Source organism: Anguilla rostrata, chromosome 1 (assembly GCF_018555375.3).
Source record: "Anguilla rostrata isolate EN2019 chromosome 1, ASM1855537v3, whole genome shotgun sequence".
In the NCBI taxonomy this organism is placed as follows: Eukaryota; Metazoa; Chordata; class Actinopteri; order Anguilliformes; family Anguillidae; genus Anguilla; species Anguilla rostrata.
In genome coordinates, this window is record NC_057933.1 from 48,825,041 (window position 1) to 48,843,713 (window position 18,673).

The window sequence follows — 18,673 nt, forward strand, 5'->3', positions numbered from 1 at the left end:
CAGCCGCACGCTAGGCGTTTGGTAGCATGCGTGACGCTAGCTGCGCTGCGGCTCTTCCTGAGCCCTCCTGTAAAGGGAGACCCAGCGCGCCCCGCCCTCCTGAAACAGAGTCAGGCCTCGTCGCATTAGTCACCTTTCCTCTGCAGATGGCGCTTCTGGCAGCGTTTCCCGCCACTCTCTGGTCCCGCTCAGATAGCATTCCTGAGAAAAACAAACACGCGCTCTCCAAAATATTCTTGGCGTACGGTTCGCTCCCCTGGGTTCCTCTCTTCCATCCTGCAGCTTCGCATCTTATCCACGAGCAGAAATGAATTGTAATGACAGAATGGGAGGTCCGGCACATGACGAGAACCCCAGACCGTGGTCCCCCCCATCAGCCAATCAGCATCATTCGCATCACAGAGCTGCTCCAGTTAAGACGCGGCAGTTCAGGCCCCCTCGCCTTCTTAATTAAGGAGGACCCAGCTGACTCCATGGCAGCCATTACCGGCCTGGCTTATTAGCAGGGGGATGAGTGTGGCTCCTCTGCAAATTGCTGTGTGAGTCATAGAGCGGCCTGGTAAATTTTGGAGATGTGGGCGTGGTGGGGTTTTGGGTTTTGATTGCTAAGCCTAACTGAAGGAGTTACCCAAGTGTTGGCTGTTGGCTAATGGCCAACTAAACACCTCTGTTTTGCTGGCTAATTTACATCACTGAATTCCTATAAACGGAAGGGGAAAAAGGCTACCTCGGCTATTGACTGAACACTGTGGTGAACATGTTGTTAGTCTGCATAATCCATTCAAGGTGCTTGATTTTTTTTTTCCTTTAACCCATAAGAATGATGTAATCAGAATAATTTGTCTCTCCACTGCCAGCGCCCCTAGCTGGCTACTTTTCTTATCTGGCTGGCCACCCAAACATTTGGGGAACCTCCTGCTGACTGGTTTGTGTCTCCTGTCAGGACTCCCACCATGGCCGGCGGGCTCTTCTCCATCGACCGGGACTACTTCCAGGAGATCGGCACCTACGACGCCGGCATGGACATCTGGGGAGGGGAGAACCTGGAGATCTCCTTCAGGGTATGGCTCAGACTTTTCTCTTCTCTTCTTTCCTCCCCTGTACCATTTTATTCCCATTTGCCTTTTCTTCTTAAACGGTGGAATATAATTCAGTCCAGACTGCAGGCCATTTTTTTCCCCTCCTTCTGGAATACGCCCTGGACAGGTTCATTATCCAGTCGAGCCCTACTGAAGTAATGCAGGGAAAATTAGAGAGATTTACTATGTCTTTCCCTCCTGCCCTTTAAGCTCATGTTTCTACCTACGGTCTCATCCATTGGGGTCAGGGGTCAGGGGTCAGAGTGACGGAAAGCCCTGTCAGTCATCAGCCTCCTTCCAGCTCCGACTCAAAAGCGTCGGCAGAAAGTAACATTGCCTTCCCATTGCGGGGTCCAATTAGATAGCTCCTGAAAAGCCCCGCCCTGAGGAAAAAAAAGCCCCACAGGAGCACAGCCCCACTCTAGACCCTCCTGGGCCACTCGGTGATCTCATCTCCCCATGCCCTCCTGGCCACTCCACTCTCCTGTATGTTAAATGCCAACCCGCCCCCCCACCCTCTCTGCCCCCCCCCTCCCGCCCCCCGCCCGCACACACACAAGCGCTCTGCGGCTCCCCGTGTCAGCGCAGCCGATGAATAAATCATCTCCCACTTACTCGCCGCCCCGCCCCGCCCCGGCGGCTCCTCCACGCGCGCCCTGCGCGAGGTCACCGCGGTCCCTCCCGCGGTCTCTCCAGCGCCCTCTCCACCGCCCCGCCGGCGTTCGGGTGGGAGGAGCGGCGCTCGTGCACTCGAGGAGCCGTTGGGAAATCTCTTAACCGCGTGCCCGGCCGTCTCCCCGGGGCCTCAGCTCCGGCTCCTCCCCTCCGCGCTGAGACGGGCGCGTGGCGGGTTGAGCCGCGCTCCGTATGCACGGGCATGCCTTATGACCCGCGCCGCATGCGAGCGCTGGGGAGGCATGCGCCTGCATCACTTCAGAGCATTGTGGAGGGGGAGGTCATTCGAGACGCGTAGGTCACTGAGATTGACAAAGTGGTGCAGTGACGAAGAGTATGTATGTGCTTCTCATTGTATCTCTTGTCTGGCCCTTTGACTGTTGTTGTGTAGGAGTGTGTTTCGGAAGGCAGGATGCATTTGTGTGTGTGTGTGTGTGTGGGTGTGTACATACATGTTTGTATGTTTTTGTGCGTATGTATGATTGTGTGCCAGCGTGTTTGTATTACAATGTGTGAGAATGTATATGAGTGTGATCCTCCACCCTCTCACTGTTTAGACCTCTCTCTCTCTGTCTCCCTCCCTCCCTCTCTCCTCTCTCTCTGTCTCTCTCTCCCTCCCTCCCTCTCTCCTCTCTCTCTCTCTCTGTCTCCCTCCCTCCCTCTCTCTCTCTCTCTCTCTCTCCCTCTCTCTCCCTCACACCTCCCTGGGTGCAGATCTGGCAGTGCGGAGGGACCCTGGAGATCGTCACCTGCTCCCACGTGGGTCACGTGTTCCGGAAGGCCACGCCCTACACCTTCCCCGGGGGCACGGGCCAGATCATCAACAAGAACAACCGCCGCCTGGCCGAGGTCTGGATGGACGAGTTCAAGAACTTCTTCTACATCATCAGCCCTGGTGAGTCCGCCCCCCGAGAGGGGCGGAGCCTCCTTCACACGGCCTTCTGTCCGCCTTCAGCGGCCAATGGTGGGACACCGCCACGAACGCCACAGAGCCACACAGTCTGTGAAATTAAATGAGCTTACTGCTATTAAGTGTAAAGACAAAACATGTTTACATTCTTCATATTTCATGCTAATTTCTGCACTCAATTAAAAATTTACCTTACAGGCATAACGTGGGGTGCAACACCATCAATAATAATAATAATCATCATCATAATATAGTAATACAATAAATAAATGTAAAAGTTTAAGGATACTTACTGTACTAATTACTGTGATAACAATAATATGAACATATTTTCAGGTCGACATGCTGCTGTAGAACTCTAGCCCATATATTATAAATAAATCTAAATATCTTTTCTTCATAATGTGGTATGCATCAGAAGTTACAGGAAGTGCATAAAATATTCAGATGCAGCGCCACAGCGCGTATTAAAATACCTCAGCTGGGCGGGGGGGGTGTTTTCTTTTCTCTCCCCGCTTCTTTCCCTTCCTCTTTTTAAATGTCAGAGCTGTCCCATCACTCAGCATTACAGCAGGTGCTGTGGACACCCCCGATCTCTCCGTCCTGCCCCTCTCCTGACAGGGGGGGGCCCTTCGTACGTTTAGAACCAGGGCCCGGCGCGTCTTTGGGGCGCTTTTTACGCCCCGCTTTGCCCAGACTGCATTCACGCGCCCCGTCCGTCCGCCATTTTCTATAAATGGGACGCCTCGATTTAGAATTCCAGGAGCTTCTGCCCGCGAGGGAAGTATTGACTCAGAGCGCGGTGCCGAGGATAATGGATATTAATATCTCTGCCAATAGCGCTTAGCGTAACCCTGAGCACAAACAGCCCGCCGCCCGCCAGGGGAATGGCTAATGCGCGGGACCGCTGGAGCCACCGCGTGCCCAGGGCGGTGATTCACCGTCCAGCGCCTGCTCATGACCCCCCCGCCCCCCCCCCTTCCCTCCTCCCAGAACGGTTAAGGGCAGCTGAACTTTATTTATCTCGCACTTTTAAGGTAGTGCTCTCAAAAGTGCTGTGCAGGGCCAATGCAGCACAGAGAATGCCATAAAGACAGGGGAAAAGTAGTAAAAGGAGGAAGAACAAAAACCTTAACAAGCAGGTAATGTTAGATATCACACAGGGGCATTTTATTTTTCTCCCTTCTCACCTGACCTTGTTCAAACTATAAACTAGAAGAGAGTAAATCACCATCTTCTGTGCACTGCGCACAGAGCCCGGCCTGGTGCTTTTAAATCAGCTTGATGAAAACCTACAGATGGAAGTGTTTGGCTTAGGAGGGGTTCCTGACTCTCTTACTGGTTAGATGGGGTGTCCTTAGAAGGCCTGGGACCGAGTTTAGGGCTCATAACAATCCTCCCCCTTCAGCTTACCTCTTAAAAATAGAAAATAAAAGTAACACAAAAAGCAGGCACAGAACAGAGCAAGGCAGTATTGCATAGTCAGTACTATGCCAGCTTTTGTATTTGTGCTTGTATTTGGGTTAATTCACAGGGTGCTTGTTTCATTTTTCTGGCAAGCTCGAGCGCAGACAGTGCCATAATGGGAGGAGGATGTCGTGGGATTTTGTTTCCGTGTCCGGTACGAGCCGTCTATTAGCTCTGTGACAGGCGGATGTTGCCGTGGTGACCTTAGCGAGCGGCGAGGGTCGCCGGGCGACGGCGGCTGCCCGGGCCGGTAGACTGATAGTAATTTCATGGTACAGAGCTTCTATTAACCTTGCCTGCTCGCAGGAGTCACTGCAGAGGCTGGAGCCCAGTGGCGCTCTCAGCATGGGTGGGGGGGGGTTTCACTGCCCCCCTCCCCACTGAATTCTTTATTCCCCTCCACCCCACAGCACCGCTCAGCTTACTGCCTCTGCGCTTGCTTTTACATCATTCTCTTACGTTGTGCTTTATCCACAGTGTAAATCGGAGGTGCAGTTCGTCTGTGCACTTTCTTGATTTTGTATAGTTTTTCCAGGGTTTTTTGGGTTTGTAGTTCACTCTGCCCCCTGCGTCTCTGGGATATTAAAGTGCTGGATTTTGCCCTGTTCCCCCCATGTTTCAGGGGGGGGTGTTAAGCACTTGAGTTGACAGAGCGCGGTTTAATTCACCCAGAGCGGGCGGGAGAGGACAGCAGTCTATGCGGCTGACTCAGCTCTGCTAGCGTGCAGTGCGATGGGGACAGTGGGCTGGCGTCACTCACTGCTAAAGACAAAACAAAATGGCAGGTGCTCCTTTTGGATCCTCGCTAAATTGCCCAGAAATTATTGATAAATATTGATTAATAAAAAAATTTAAAAACAACTATTGGTATAAAATAAAGTTGGAAACTTTATTTGCCTTCTTGGCTTTCTTTTTCAGAAAACCGCTGATTGCTTGTCAGCTCTGTTTCTTTCAGAAACGATATACAACAGCAGCTAGCTGAAACTCAAGCATATGACAGCATTGTGAATGAATCTGTGGCAATGGTACTATGGAAAGGTCATTGCTTTGTTTCACATTAAGTATAAGATCATATTTCTCTACCAAATGTTGGCTACAAGCTGTCAGACTGGTTAGTCAGTTTACATTTTTCTCCTACTACTCAAAGTTATTTTTCTGTAGATGAATTGGTTACTTGTTTACAGCAGTATTCCAGGTAATTTTGCAACTGGAGTGAAGTTATAGGCTATTCAATCTGAATTCAGAAACCTGACTGAACAGAACTGGACGTAATGAACCAATCAGCAGCACAATTGCTGTGATTGGTTCCGATAAGTAAGACTCCACCCCTTCTCAGGTGGAAGAAGCCTCTCTCTCCCAACATTACATCCTAACAGTGTGGCACCATTAGCAAAGGTCTCCTACACGACCCCCTTTATGTCTTTAAGTCATTAAGAGCCTTTTATTATCGGTCCTCACACATTAAACTCGGCGGTGTGTACAGAAGCTCGGTTTAAAACTCGTGACTGATGCGCTGAGTCACGATCCCATGTCTCCATATGCCGCCCCTCTCCCTTCGGATGAGAGCGAGTTAACGTCTCGAATCGCATCCGCAAACCGCTAACTTTTCGGGAGGCCTCTCCTCTCACACTTGTGATTTAAGGAGAGGCGAGGTTTCGCTCCTCGTCAGGATTCATTATCGGGCCCCTCGGGGCGAGAAGCCGCGCGCGCGCGAAAGTATTTACTGAGGCTAAACGCGGCGCCGGCTCGCCAGCCTTCCCAATTAGCTCCCCGAGAGGGCCTGCTGGGTGAGCTACGCCCCTCGCCCGGCGGGGGCTCATCCACGCGTTTTTTCGGGGGATGGGCGGGGGGCCCACGTGCCCGCGTGCGTTCTTGCGTGGGTGTGCGGTGTACGCGCGTCTGTGTGTGTGCGGGCAGGCGTGTGCGTTTGCGCGTATGTGAAAGCGAAATTGGCCGCGGTGAAACATATTTCTGCGTGCAGTGTCGCCGCCGGGCGGTCGAGCGGTCCGGGCCGCGTGCGCAGGGCTGATCTGGCCGCAGATGGGACCTCGCGAAAGGCAGCAGGCCTGAGAGCACACTGGGCACGGGAGGTTCCAGCCGCTGCGTTTTCATTACTGTAGGGCCCAGTCGTGCGTGGAAACCTGTTTGCTTTTTGGGGCCGGTCAAAATTGTCTCCAGAATCGATCGACAACCCACCCGTGTCCAAGCCAAGTGGTGCTGAGGGAATATAATTGGTCTTGTCTATATTTTGTGGTTGAATAATGCAGTCTTTAATACACTAATGCATAAGGGTTTTTTGACAGCTTTATCCTGAGCTGCCCAGAGGTGTCCTCACAGAGGTACTGAACTCTGTTTACTCTAAAATTCGGTCTCTGCCACCAAGCATTTCGTCACTAGCAACTCTAGCAGCTGAAAAGATTAAAAAGTTGTAGAATTGTTCTACAGTTATTCTAGATTCTTCTATTCAGCACCTTTGTCTGAAACCAGAATATCAGCTTGATTGCCAGTTGTGGTGTTGGTTGATTTATTCTTTATTATTTTGATGGGAAATGCAGTCTTATTGGATACTTTTGCCTTCTTTTTTGGTTGTTAATGTAGGCAGGTAATGTAGTCTTTATAGGGTGGTTGGGAAAGGCAGTCTGTCATGCTGCTGAGTAATGTAGTCTTTATTGGGTGGCTGGGTAATGCAGGATTTATTTTGCAGCTGGGCAGTGTAAAGATGCTGTGTAATGCAATTTTTATTGTGCAGCTGTCTAATGTCTTTGTGGGCAGTTAATGTTGTTTGGTACTGTGGTCTTTATTGGGTGGTTGGGAAACGTAGTCTTTTGAGTAGCTGCTAACTGTAGTCCTCATTAGATGGCTTGGTAATGTAGCCTTTATGGTCTAGCTGGGTGTTGTAGTTCGGAAACCTCAAAAGTGGTATGTGGTCCACCACCCTGGGCTGCCAAAGCCTCCCCTGGCCACAGAGGCACAGAGCCTGACAGGGCAGCGGGCGTTAGCCCTGTTGGAATCCCCTTCACAAGAGCCCAGGGAGGGAGGAGTCAGCCAGGCACCCGGAAGCTTGGCACTGGCGGCCAGCCTCTCGTCAGACGTCTGTGTCAGCAGTGGAGGAGGTGTGGGGGCACCCTATAAAAACACCCAAACACCCGTTCAGCCGTTTCACGGGCACACTTCCCCCATCGTCTCCCTCCTAATCCGGCCGTCTTCCCTGCGATGGCAGCCGTAAGATAGCGGCCTCGTCCCGGCCGGAGCGGGTGCCGTCCTGCGGCGGCGGTATCGATCGGCCGCGGTGCCGTGCTGCCGATGCTATCGGCCCCAGACGCGTTTGCTTCGCAGGCTCACCGAGAGGCCGCATCCTATTGGTCATCCTGGAGGATGGGGGGGGGATTTGCACTCCCCCCTCGATGTGCGCCTCACGCGTGGCTGCTGGGTGCAGGGCTGTGCCGCTAGCGCACCCCTGTTTGTTTTCGCTGGTCTTCGCGTGTTGGTTTAGGAAGCGTAGTGAAACAATGAGCGTGAAAGCTCAAAGTGATACCAACCCAGCGACCGCGTGGTCGAGGTGTTCCAGCAGCGCAAGCCAAGGAAAACAACCCAGCGAACGAGCGAAAAGCGCCACCGTGCTTCTGCCTGCTCAGACGTATTCTTCATTATTACCGCCTGTTGCTTCTCTTTACCTCATCTCATGCCCAAGTGCAGCTTTTCAAAAATCTTGCCCGCAGCCCTTTTTGTGATTGCCTCCCTGTGTTCTGTTACCATGGTTTCTGGTTTCTGAAAGGGCTCTCTTGTGTGGCAGGCGTGACCAAGGTGGACTACGGGGACATTGCGACTCGGACCGCCCTGAGACAGAAGCTGCAGTGCAAACCCTTCTCCTGGTACCTGGAGAACGTCTACCCGGACTCCCAGATCCCCCGCCATTACTACTCCCTGGGAGAGGTGAATTATTATTATTATTATTATTATTATTAGTAGTAGTAGTAGTAGTAGTAGTATTGTTGTTCTTATAATTATTATTATTATTAGTAATATTATCGTTGTTCTTATAATTATTATTATTATTAGTAGTAGTATTATTTAGCTTTTTTTCTGTTTCTCTAGTGTTCCATAGTTCCATGGTGACATTCAGAAGTTTGGAAATGACTGCAATTTAAATATTTAGAACGTTGAATACTTGTGTGCGGTTGTCATGGAAACGACATTTCAATCAAGCAGCTGTGACGTCCTGGGAGCGAATACCTCCGAAAACCTCTCGCATTTCCCCGCCCCGTGTCACCCCCCCCCCCCACCCCCCCATCAAAAAGCCCCGGCGATGCGAAGGGCCGCTGAAGAGCACGCGGAACGAGCCGCAGATGGCTCTCCAGATGAGTCATGACACTCGCCGTCCGCCAGATGTTTCTGGAACGACAGGGCGCCCACCTGAATAACGATGTGAAACCCGCCGCTGCTCTTCGCGGAAGCGCTGGCCTTGGCGCCGTGCGGGGAACGGAGAGAACCCCCGCCAGTGAATGCGCCCTTGATTAAACGCAGAGCGTCCAGGAAGCGCTCCAGCGTTCACCGAGCGGAGAAACTCAGAAACGCACCGGCCCGCTTCGCTGGGAACTTGGCACGCGCTTCGCTCCCTCCCTCGTATTTTATCGCCGAAGACGCGGCTTTGGAGCGATAGCGGCGTCGAGCTCGCACGCCACTCTCAGATGGCGGCTCGCACCCACGGCCCGCGCCAGACCGGCTTACGCACGTCACCGACGTGGCGCTAGGATCAGAGAGCGCGCTGTGTGAAATGGCGGCTCGCTCCAGCGGTGCGCGCGAACGCGCCGTCGTCAGGGGGGCGTTTGGGGTCAGAATGCACGGTGCTTCCCTGCTCCCTGTTTAAGTGGTTAAAGCCTGTCTGTTGGAGCAGTGGTCCTCAGTCCGTGCTTTGATATGCTGCCTCTGTGATTTGTCAGCAGTTTGGCTGTAGAGTTGCAGTAATTCTAAGTACTTGGAGCCGGGGCCCGTATTAGTTCTTTGATCTTGGACCAAACGGTCCTTCGCCAATGTGCTGACCGTGGAGCTGCGTTTCTGTGTTCGTTTTTTTGCAGTTCTTTTCCTGTTTTTGGGAGATACGGTTACTGTGGAGATGTGTTCCCTCGGTCGATATTTTTGACCGTGGCCGAGCTCTTTTGACCAGCTCTCCGGTCCATTTCAGCGGTCAGACCTGTGGGTCGGTCCTCCCTCTCTTCCTCTGGCCAGCCCTTCAGCTGGCTCAGACACGCGTCTTCCCTAAACTCATTTCTGTCAGGGACAGCAGTGAAAGCCTCAGGTATATCTGTTGTAATCTGATATATTTCTTTTCCTTCACCTTTTTTTTTGGAAGATCAACCATCTGAGTTGGCTTGAAATGTTTCCCGAGGCATATAAATCAACAAGTTGCGTAGATTGCCCCCCTCCCTCCCCCTCCCCGTTTCTCTCTGGGGCCCTCGCGCATTCTAATTGTATTCAGGCAATTGCAGAGGACGGCACATTGCTCATCCAGGCCTTTAACGGCCAGCATAAAGCATGCTGTGGAGCGCAGGCGGTGCTGCCTCCTCGTCGCTGTGAGATATGATTCCAGATATTGCTCTTTTTTTTAATTGCTGGAGTCAATAGATCAACCCGCTCTGGGCGCAGACGGGAGAAGTGGGGGGGTTTTTTTGTGCTGGAGGATTCGGGCCCGTTTGTTCGGCTTTCTGCTTTCGTTTCCTCCGCCACGGCGAAGGAACGGCGAGCTCACTGACGCGTGCGCTAACCGAACGAAGGACCCTGTCGTGAGACCATGTGACTTTGTTTTTTTGTGTGAGCTGTAGATGCTGGACAATGTTGCGCCAAAGATATTTCCTTTCACATGTTGACATTCTGGTGTTTTGTGGACACCGCCACTAAGAACTAGAACCAAACACAGTTGCCTTAGCCCGTGGTGTGACATTACATGGCATAATTATACGATTAACCAATCACAGCATCACAGTCCATAGGTCATGGCGTAATCACCTGATCACATTCTGCATACTGCATTCTCATACGCTACAGTTATTAAGCAAGTGATGAACATCCAAAATATACAAGCATAACCTTCAGGCTTTACATGTGGTGTAAGGATTAAAATGAACTGTACTTATTTCAAGAATTACATATGTTTACATGCACACACACACACGCACAGACAGACATATTCCTGAAGACATACACAGGTTAAGGTGCACCAAAAATCTTAAATATTTATGAAATGAAGAATCTGGGCAGCTGGTCAGATACCTTGTGGCTAATTTTTAAAAGATCTAATGCGGTAGTGTTTAACGGGTGAAAGGTGTAATGTGATAGCATTTAACGGGCGAAAAAAATCTAATAGGATAGATTTTAACGGGTGCAAAAACTTAAACGATAGCGTTTAACAGGTGAAAAATCCAATACGATAGCGTTTAACGGATTAAAAATCGAATGCGATAGCGTTTAACGGGCGAGAAATCAAATGCGATAGCGTTTAACGGGCGAGAAATCAAATGCGATAGCGTTTAACGGGCGAGAAATCAAATGCGATAGCGTTTAACGGGCGAGAAATCAAATGCGATAGCGTTTAACGGGCGAGAAATCAAATGCGATGGCGTTTAACGGGCGAGAAATCAAATGCGATAGCGTTTAACGGGCGAGAAATCAAACGCGATAGCGTTTAACGGGCGAGAAATCAAACGCGATAGCGTTTAACGGGCGAGAAATCAAATGCGATGGCGTTTAACGGGCGCTCAGTCTGCCGTCCGGGCGTGAGATTAATGGAAGGATGAAAGGCTAATGATGATGAAGTGATAAGAGGTTTAAAACAGGGCTCGGGCTGAATTAGAAATGTGCTAAATGGCGTTTGGCGTGTGCCGCTGACTTAAGTGAAATACAATAAAAAATGTTCTGAGGGTGCTGAGGGAAAAAAATTCAGTTAGTCAAATAATGAAAAGGCCAGAACTCGCCAAATATGCAAAACTCTTTTCACTTGCGAGATGCATTAGTCTTCTTAACGGCTCACTTTGGATACTGCCATCCTTAGTGTGTGCAGTATATACTTAAAGATGGAGCAGGTCTTTTCAACAGTCATTTTCTCATTATCAGTCAAACATCCTGTTTTAAGTTAGACATTACCAACATCAGTCATTCGTTCATAGGAGATTGACTTTGCACAGGACAATTCAATAAGCTGATAACAGGAGTACAGAAACCAAGATACAGTGAAATCTTTTCCACAAGAAGACAGATATGCAACCCATTTGCACAATACACAACTGTTATCTTGCATTGTGCAGCTCAGTGGCCCATTGCTTGAAAGCAGTGCCTATTCAGGAAATTAGGAGAGTAGTGACTGGGAAAATTACAGGCTGAACTAGCAAACAGATGTTTGAGTCTCACCAGACAAAAAAACTCTGGCTGAAAACAGCACTCCATGCCACAGAACAAGCTGTGCTTGATTTGGCCAGCAGGTTCTTTCACGTGCGCACAAACCGCCCGTGATTTCGGGCTGGTTTATATACAGCACTTTCACGTCTGTTCATGAAGATGTAACGAGATTAATATGGTAGCGTTCACCTGGCTGATTCCGCGGTGTGACAGTGAAGTTATACGGTAATTAAGGATTGTACTGTAATTAAAGGAAAACTCTTTTTTTTCTCCTGTTTGATTGGCGTGCGAGTCCTCCTGCAAGTCGATAATCTCGGCATCGTCGAGGCATGGAGCCTAATTAGCGGAGTTTGACGAGGTTACGGGGATGTGGATGTGTATTCACGCTGGGAGCTGTTTTTTCACACCCTGGCAGCCCTGCAGCGGAATCTTAGCCTCGTGAGCGATGTGCCCTGAGAGGCAGCAGTGGGTGGGGGGGGAGGGGGGAGGGGGGGGGTAGTTTTTCGGACGCTCAGCTATGGGTCTGATCAATGGGTTTCCCCTCCGGGGCGTCCGTCACCAGTGGGTGGGAGTAACCGCGGCAGCAAACTGGCGGAATGTTCCGGTTTGAGTGGAATCGCAGGTGGCGCGTGGCGTGGCCGGGGGGGTGGGGTGAGTAAGGGGGGGGGGGGGGGGGGTTTGGTGGCTCCCAGGGAGAGAGGAAATCAACGGGACGGGACAGACGAGCGGGAGCAGGCAGCGCGGTTAATGGTGACAAACCGCTCCCGTTTCACGGTTGTTATGGAAATGGCAGTGGTGGGCCGGTAGCGGGGTGGGGGGGTCCCAGGGGACAGCTCGGCCTCTCCAGAGCAGGTCTCGAGAGCACCGTTAATGTGCACGCATGCGATGGCCTTGACCTCAACCTCACACTCATATACGGAACCAAAATAACGATACAGTACTCACCCCAGTCAATGATGGACACACTAACTAACCAATGGAAACATCACAGATAATGGCATTCTATTGGTTGAAATAAAACCTGGGGAAGTCAGATAGTGAAAAGAGTTGTACGTTTGCGGTCTCTGCTCAGGATGTTAAAGGAGCGTTGTCTGCTGTTCCCTTCAGATCCGCAACGTGGAGACCAACCAGTGTCTGGACAACATGGCCAGGAAAGAGAACGAGAAAGTGGGGATATTCAACTGTCACGGCATGGGGGGAAACCAGGTGAGGACCGCCCTTCTCCGCTGGACTCCCCTCTCTCACATCCTCCTCTTCCTCTCATCCCTGTCCACTGTACTCCCCTCTCTCACACCCTCCTCTTCCTCTCATCCCTGTCCACTGGACTCCCCTCTCACCCTCCTCTTCCTCTCATCCCTGTCCGCTGGACTCCCCTCTCTCACACCCTCCTCTTCCTCTCATCCCTGTCCGCTGGACTCCCCTCTCTCACACCCTCCTCTTCCTCTCATCCCTGTCCGCTGGACTCCCCTCTCTCACACCCTCCTCTTCCTCTCATCCCTGTCCGCTGGACTCCCCTCTCTCACACCCTCCTCTTCCTCTCATCCCTGACGGCAGACCTGGCAGCCCATCATCCCCCCCCCCCCCCCCCCATGGGTTGTTTACATCACGTATTTGCAGACCCCTGCAGGGATAACTCCACTGGCCCGCAGCGTACACGCCCACAGTTCACACTGCTGGAGTTTTACCGGCAGGTTCCGGTCATCTGCTCCGCTGCACCGCAGCAGGGTTTGGGTTTGTAACTTTTGGCTGTGAGCAGGGTTGTTAAGGCGGGTTTGGGGCAGGCTGTCGCGTGGGCACACACTGGCGCTGGAGCGTAAGTGGCCTGCAGAATTTATTTACATGGCTGACTTGCTTTTAGTTTGGCACCGCTGTGTGGGTACATCACAGCCGGTCCGCTTCACCGCGGTTTCTTATCCCTGGTTCCTTACTGTTGAAATTAAATAGTTGTGTGGCCTGCTTCATTCAGCACGAACCTGGAGTAAGTGCCTTGTGGCAGAGCAGGAAATGGGTTCCCTCTCTTTATGAAAATTTTTTTAAATGTTTTTTGAAGGGTGGCACAGGCATATCTTAATTCCCTCACTCACCTTTGTAGCACAGGGTGAGGTGAACATCACTGCTAGCTCTTAGCCACACTTGTGTGTGTGTGGAGCAGCAGTGTGTGTGTGTGTGGAGTAGCGTGTGTGTGTGTGTGGAGCAGCGTGTGTGTAGAGCAGCAGCGTGTGCAGCAGTGTGTATAGTGTGCGTGTAGAGCAGTGTATAGTGTGCGTGTAGAGCAGTGTGTGTAGCGTGTGTGTGTGTGCAGCAGTGTGTATAGTGTGCGTGTAGAGCAGTGTGTGTAGTGTGCGTGTGTAGTGTGCATGTAGAGCAGTGTGTGTAGCGTAGTGTGTGTGTGTGTGTGTGTGTAGCGTGCGTGTAGAGCAGTGTGTGCAGCAGTACAGCAGCGGGCCTCTCAGACCCGGCCGCTCTGAGCCCTGCCGTTACTGCAGATAAATAATGAAGCAGCCGCTGGGCGGGCGGCTCAGCCTGGCGCTCAGACGCGGGCCCCGGGGTCTTTTTGTCTGACTGGCTTCTGAGGTGCTGCAGTCTGGCTTTTTCATCTCAACTCAGCTTATTTAACCGGGAAAAAAGGGGCTTCGATTCTTCTGCTTCAGTTTTTCACACACATTTGACAACTACTGCACTTTAGAACGGTTAAGACCTTAAGTGACTGAAAGAGATGAAGGGCTATTTTTTTTTTGAAGAAGAAGAACTTGTAAGCCTGCTGTTTGTTGAAAATGCCGGTGTTGTGACTTCATTTTGTGCACCTCTCTTTACCCCCCCCCCCACCCCCCTTCCCCGCAGGTGTTCTCCTACACGGCCAATAAGGAGATCCGCACGGATGACCTGTGCCTGGACGTGTCCAAGCTCAGCGGCCCGGTCATGATGCTCAAGTGTCACCACCTGAAGGGGAACCAGTTATGGGAGTACGACCCCATGGTGAGCGGGCGCGCACGCGAAGGCCGGGGCGGGGAACGGGCTCGCTTAGCGGCGCGGACGCAGGGCTCCCTGGGAAAAGCAGGCTCCTGCTGGGAGGGGGGATGGTCATGTGTTCGCTCCTGACATCGCTCCAGTAATCCCGTTTCTGAGCGTCGCTGTCGAGGCGGATTGCTTCGGTCTGAAGTGCGCTCGGTTAGCGGTGAAAGTAGCCCACAGAGGGGAGGGAGCGCTACTGTCGAATCGCAGGCGCTGATGGCGGATCTGGTGAGAGCGGTTCGCGGTGAATAAGGAAACAAGCCAGCTGGATGGAGGTGAGGGAGGAGCACAGGGGCCTTGGCGTCGGCCCTGTGCCACGAGCGGGGAACCCGGAGGGTGGAGCGTTCGCGGCGTTCGGGCTGAAACACGGCGGCGGCGGAGCTTCACCCCCGTTTGGCGCAGTACCCTCCCTCACACGCAGGAGAAAGGCCCTGTCCTGATTGGCCAGGATTGGCTTACTCACATGGCTTCTCTCCACGGATACAGGCTCCGGTTCGCCTCGGATGTCACGCAGCGTTTTATTCCCTCCTCCCCCCACCCCGCCCCCCAGACTGCAGGCCGGCTTTAGCTGACTCAGGGCGCCCTTGGTTCCCTCCACAGGGGCTGCTGGGAGGGGGGAGGGAGGGGGAGGGAGGAGGGGCAAAGGAGGCGGGGCGGGGGGGGGTGGGACACGGAGAGAATGACAGCCTCGAGCATCCAATCCAGTGGCTCGGAGAGCCGGATGCTGGGGTTTGTTGACATTGCCTTTCTGGGCAGCGAAAGGAAAGCAAGAACTCACGTGTCTCTGCTCCCCTTCCCCCCCGATTCATCCTGCTCCCTCTCCCTCACTGTGGTGAAATTCAGCATGTATTCCTTTCGTGAGGGCCTGTGCCCCCACACCCCGCACCCCGTCCCAGCCGTGCCGAGCGCCTCCACACTCTGTCACTGTCAGAGCGCAGCCCTGGCCAAACGCCAGGGTACGAAGCTCCTGCGTCAGAAAGATCGCACGGTCAAACGCGCCTCTGCCCGGTCAACAGGACCGCCGCACACTGCAGCTGCAGGGGCGGCTCTCTCCCCGGGCCGCTCTCATATTATTATTATTTTAGCGTGAGGTGAGCGCATGATTTCAGCTGGCCTGGAGTGTGCCTTCAGAGCACTGCTAAACCCACCGCGGGGTTGCCAGAGTGAGGTTCCGCAGGGTTGCCAGAATGAGATTTTTTTCCTGAATTGTGGGGGATTCAGGAAATGAAATGGGGCTAGGCTACGGAGCGGCGCTTTGGGTTCAGGAGCTCGTGCTGAGTGCAGTGGGGCTCGGTCCAGCCTGGTCCCCATCAGCGTGCGCTGTGTCACACGGGGCATGTTGTCACAGAGTCACCAGGGACGGGTGGGGGGGGGGTTTAGGCCGGAAATCTGCGGTTCCTCCAGCGCAGTCCCTGCAGCAGATCGGCTGGCCAGATCACAGTGTGGGAATGAGGCGGCTGCTGACACAAGTATTTTCAGTGAGTGGATGGGCTTACAGCTCTGATAAAGCATTCGAATGGTGAAGAATGGGGGAGTATCCTTGGGGTAAGAGAAAATGTATGCCAGTCAGTGTTAGATAGAGGGCTGTAAATAGAGGTAACAGTTAAGTCTTGAAAATGTAAACGGGAGTTCATTTAACATTTTTGTGTTTTGATAAATATTTGGGGAGCCAAAGAATCTCATCTGGCAGCACTACGGGGCCGAGGGGCCGGAACTCCCAGTTAATTTCACCAGGGCTCACCTGGCGACCCGGGGATGAAGCCAGCTTTAACGACCTTATATGGGGATCCTGATAAGCGGATGCTGTCAGTTATAACTGCCCGCCCTGCGCAGGAGGAGTCACCGGCGTTCACGCGGGGATGCCAGGTCACAGGCAATCCATCAATCCCTAAATGTCACGTCGCCAGCCGTCGCCAGCACTGCCTGACACGTATCTACTGCCTCTTAGTAGTTTTAATATGAATGTGTGTGTATGTCTGTGTGTGTGCTGTGTGTGTATGTGCGCGCGTGTGTCTGTGTGTGACTGTGCGCGTGTGTGTGTCTGTGTGTGACTGTGCGTGTGCACCTGTGTGTCTGTGTGTGCTTTTGTCTCTGTCTGTGCCCTGTGTCTGTGCATGCTTTTGTCTGTGTGTGTGTGTGTGTGTGACTGTGAGTGTGTGTGTCTGCATGCATTCGTGTGTGTGTGTGTGTGTGTGTGTGTGTGTGTGTGTGTACTCTATGTCTGTGTGTCTGTCTGTCTGTCTGTCTGTGTGTGTGTGTGTGTGTGTGTGTGTGTGTGTGTGTGTGTGTGTGCTGTTTGTGTGCACGTGTGTGTGTGTGTGTGTGTGTGTGTGTGTGTGTGTCTGCGTCTGCCTGTGCGTGCTTTTGACTCTGTGTGTCTGTGTGTGTGTGGATCTGCAGCAGAGGTCCATAAGGGAGGCTAACTTAATGCAAATGCACCCCATTCAAGTCAGTGATTGACAGAACGTTGGAGCTCCCACCCCATTACAAGGTTAATGAAGCCTTTCTTCCCCATCACTGCAAATCCCATAATTCAGTGCAGACAATGAAAAAGTAGGCCCCACGGCGAGGTAAAACATATCAGAGATAATTCAAACGGATTTCCCTGAGGGAGACTTGGCGTGTGGTGCAGTCTCCAGGGCGGCTGGCCCTCAGCCCGTACAGTATACGAATCCCCCTGCTGCTGGGAGTCCCCTCCCCTGATACCCCCCCCCCCCCCTCCGATACTCTGTCTGAATCAAGTGCAACAATAAGGAAGGCAGACTGTCTGCTGCCCTTTAAAAACAGGCCCTTTCCTTCATCTGCATGTGGGAGCGCCAGGATCAGAGATAGCAGGTCTCCAGCCTCAAAAACAGGCAGGCCTGCATTCCGTCTGGAGCGCCGCGTCTGATTACCAGCGCGAGAGCAGCACGCGGCTAACGGCTGCGTTTGAGCATCGAGAGACCCCCGGCAGTGAGTCCAGGCTCATTAGGTGAACATACGTTAATACGATGATGTCACAGCGCAAGCGGAAGTGGTAATCTGAAAGCTAACTGTTCGGCTAATAAATCAAAGCTGTTCACGCGGCTGCAAGGCTCAGTCAGAGCACTGGTGCTAAGCCTGGTCTGTCAGTGTGTTTCTGTGCTGGTAGTACAAGAAAGTACTATGTTCCTTATTAGGTGGCACTAAATCTTATGTTTTTCATTTGAATCAGACCTGGGTCAAATATGTATTTGTTTTGGATTCAAATGCTTTTCTACGCTTTACTGATCTTGTCTGGTGTTTTGAACCCAATGAAATACTCTCAAAAAGTGCAAACCCCGCCTTCTGGTCATATAGGCAGGCTCAATTACACCAGGCCAGAAAAGTATTTGAATCCAAAACAAACACGTATTTGACCCAGATCTGATTTGAATCGACCAAAATCGATCTCCACAGAACATTTTCCATGTACCTCCAGCATTGCTGTTCCGGCATCTTGTCAGTTATGACCTCCGTGCTGAACTTCAGCAGCTCACATTGGTTTTATGTAGCGACGTCTGCTCCGTGTCTCAGTTTAGCTGCTTGCGTTTCAGGCGGCGTTTTCGCTAGCGGCTGCGTTTGCGCACGCGCACGTCGGTTCGCCTCCTGCCCTCGAGTCGGCTCGTTTATTTTCCCTGTCAGATGTCGGCGTTCAGGCCGCGGGATATTTAGGCCGCTCCACTGTCTCCACATAATTTTAGGTTGGGTGAGTCATTCATTATTCAGTTTGTGGCGCTGAGCAGTTTGGAGGGGATGAGGCCGTTGAAGCTGCTTCGTCAGTTTTTGGCCCTTGGTGGTTATTCTCGAGTTCAAAGACTTGTGTGTTGTTCACAAAGACCCAGGGTCTTATTTGACTGGTATGTACACGATACTGTTATTTTAAAAAATGTAATTTCACATTTGGACAGCTGGAGGTTATTTGGCTGTTGCAAATGTTGCTTGAGGGTTTGAAGAGCTGCAGTCGGCCTCAGATTTGAACCTGAGCCCCCTCGTTCCTGGGGGGGGAGCGCTGCTCCACGCTGGCGCTTCATCTCCACAGATGAGGGGTGCCGAGCGAGATGATGACACGCGGGGAAAGGGCAGGCGAGAGGCAGACATTACTAGCCGACCAGGCGTCATTACCCTCTCCGCTCGGAGTGCA

General features: G+C 52.2%; 1 protein-coding gene across 1 annotated transcript in view; it reads left to right on the forward strand.

The window, feature by feature from the left end:
• The window catches only part of LOC135257147 (polypeptide N-acetylgalactosaminyltransferase 1), a 54,741-nt gene that overhangs the window by 30,809 nt on the left and 5,259 nt on the right, over positions 1 to 18,673 (forward strand). The window contains exons 4-8 of the mRNA XM_064339606.1: positions 944 to 1,061; positions 2,469 to 2,649; positions 7,925 to 8,064; positions 12,628 to 12,726; positions 14,362 to 14,496. Coding sequence (XP_064195676.1) covers positions 944 to 1,061; positions 2,469 to 2,649; positions 7,925 to 8,064; positions 12,628 to 12,726; positions 14,362 to 14,496 — 673 coding nt within the window. The remainder of the gene's footprint in view (positions 1 to 943; positions 1,062 to 2,468; positions 2,650 to 7,924; positions 8,065 to 12,627; positions 12,727 to 14,361; positions 14,497 to 18,673) is intronic.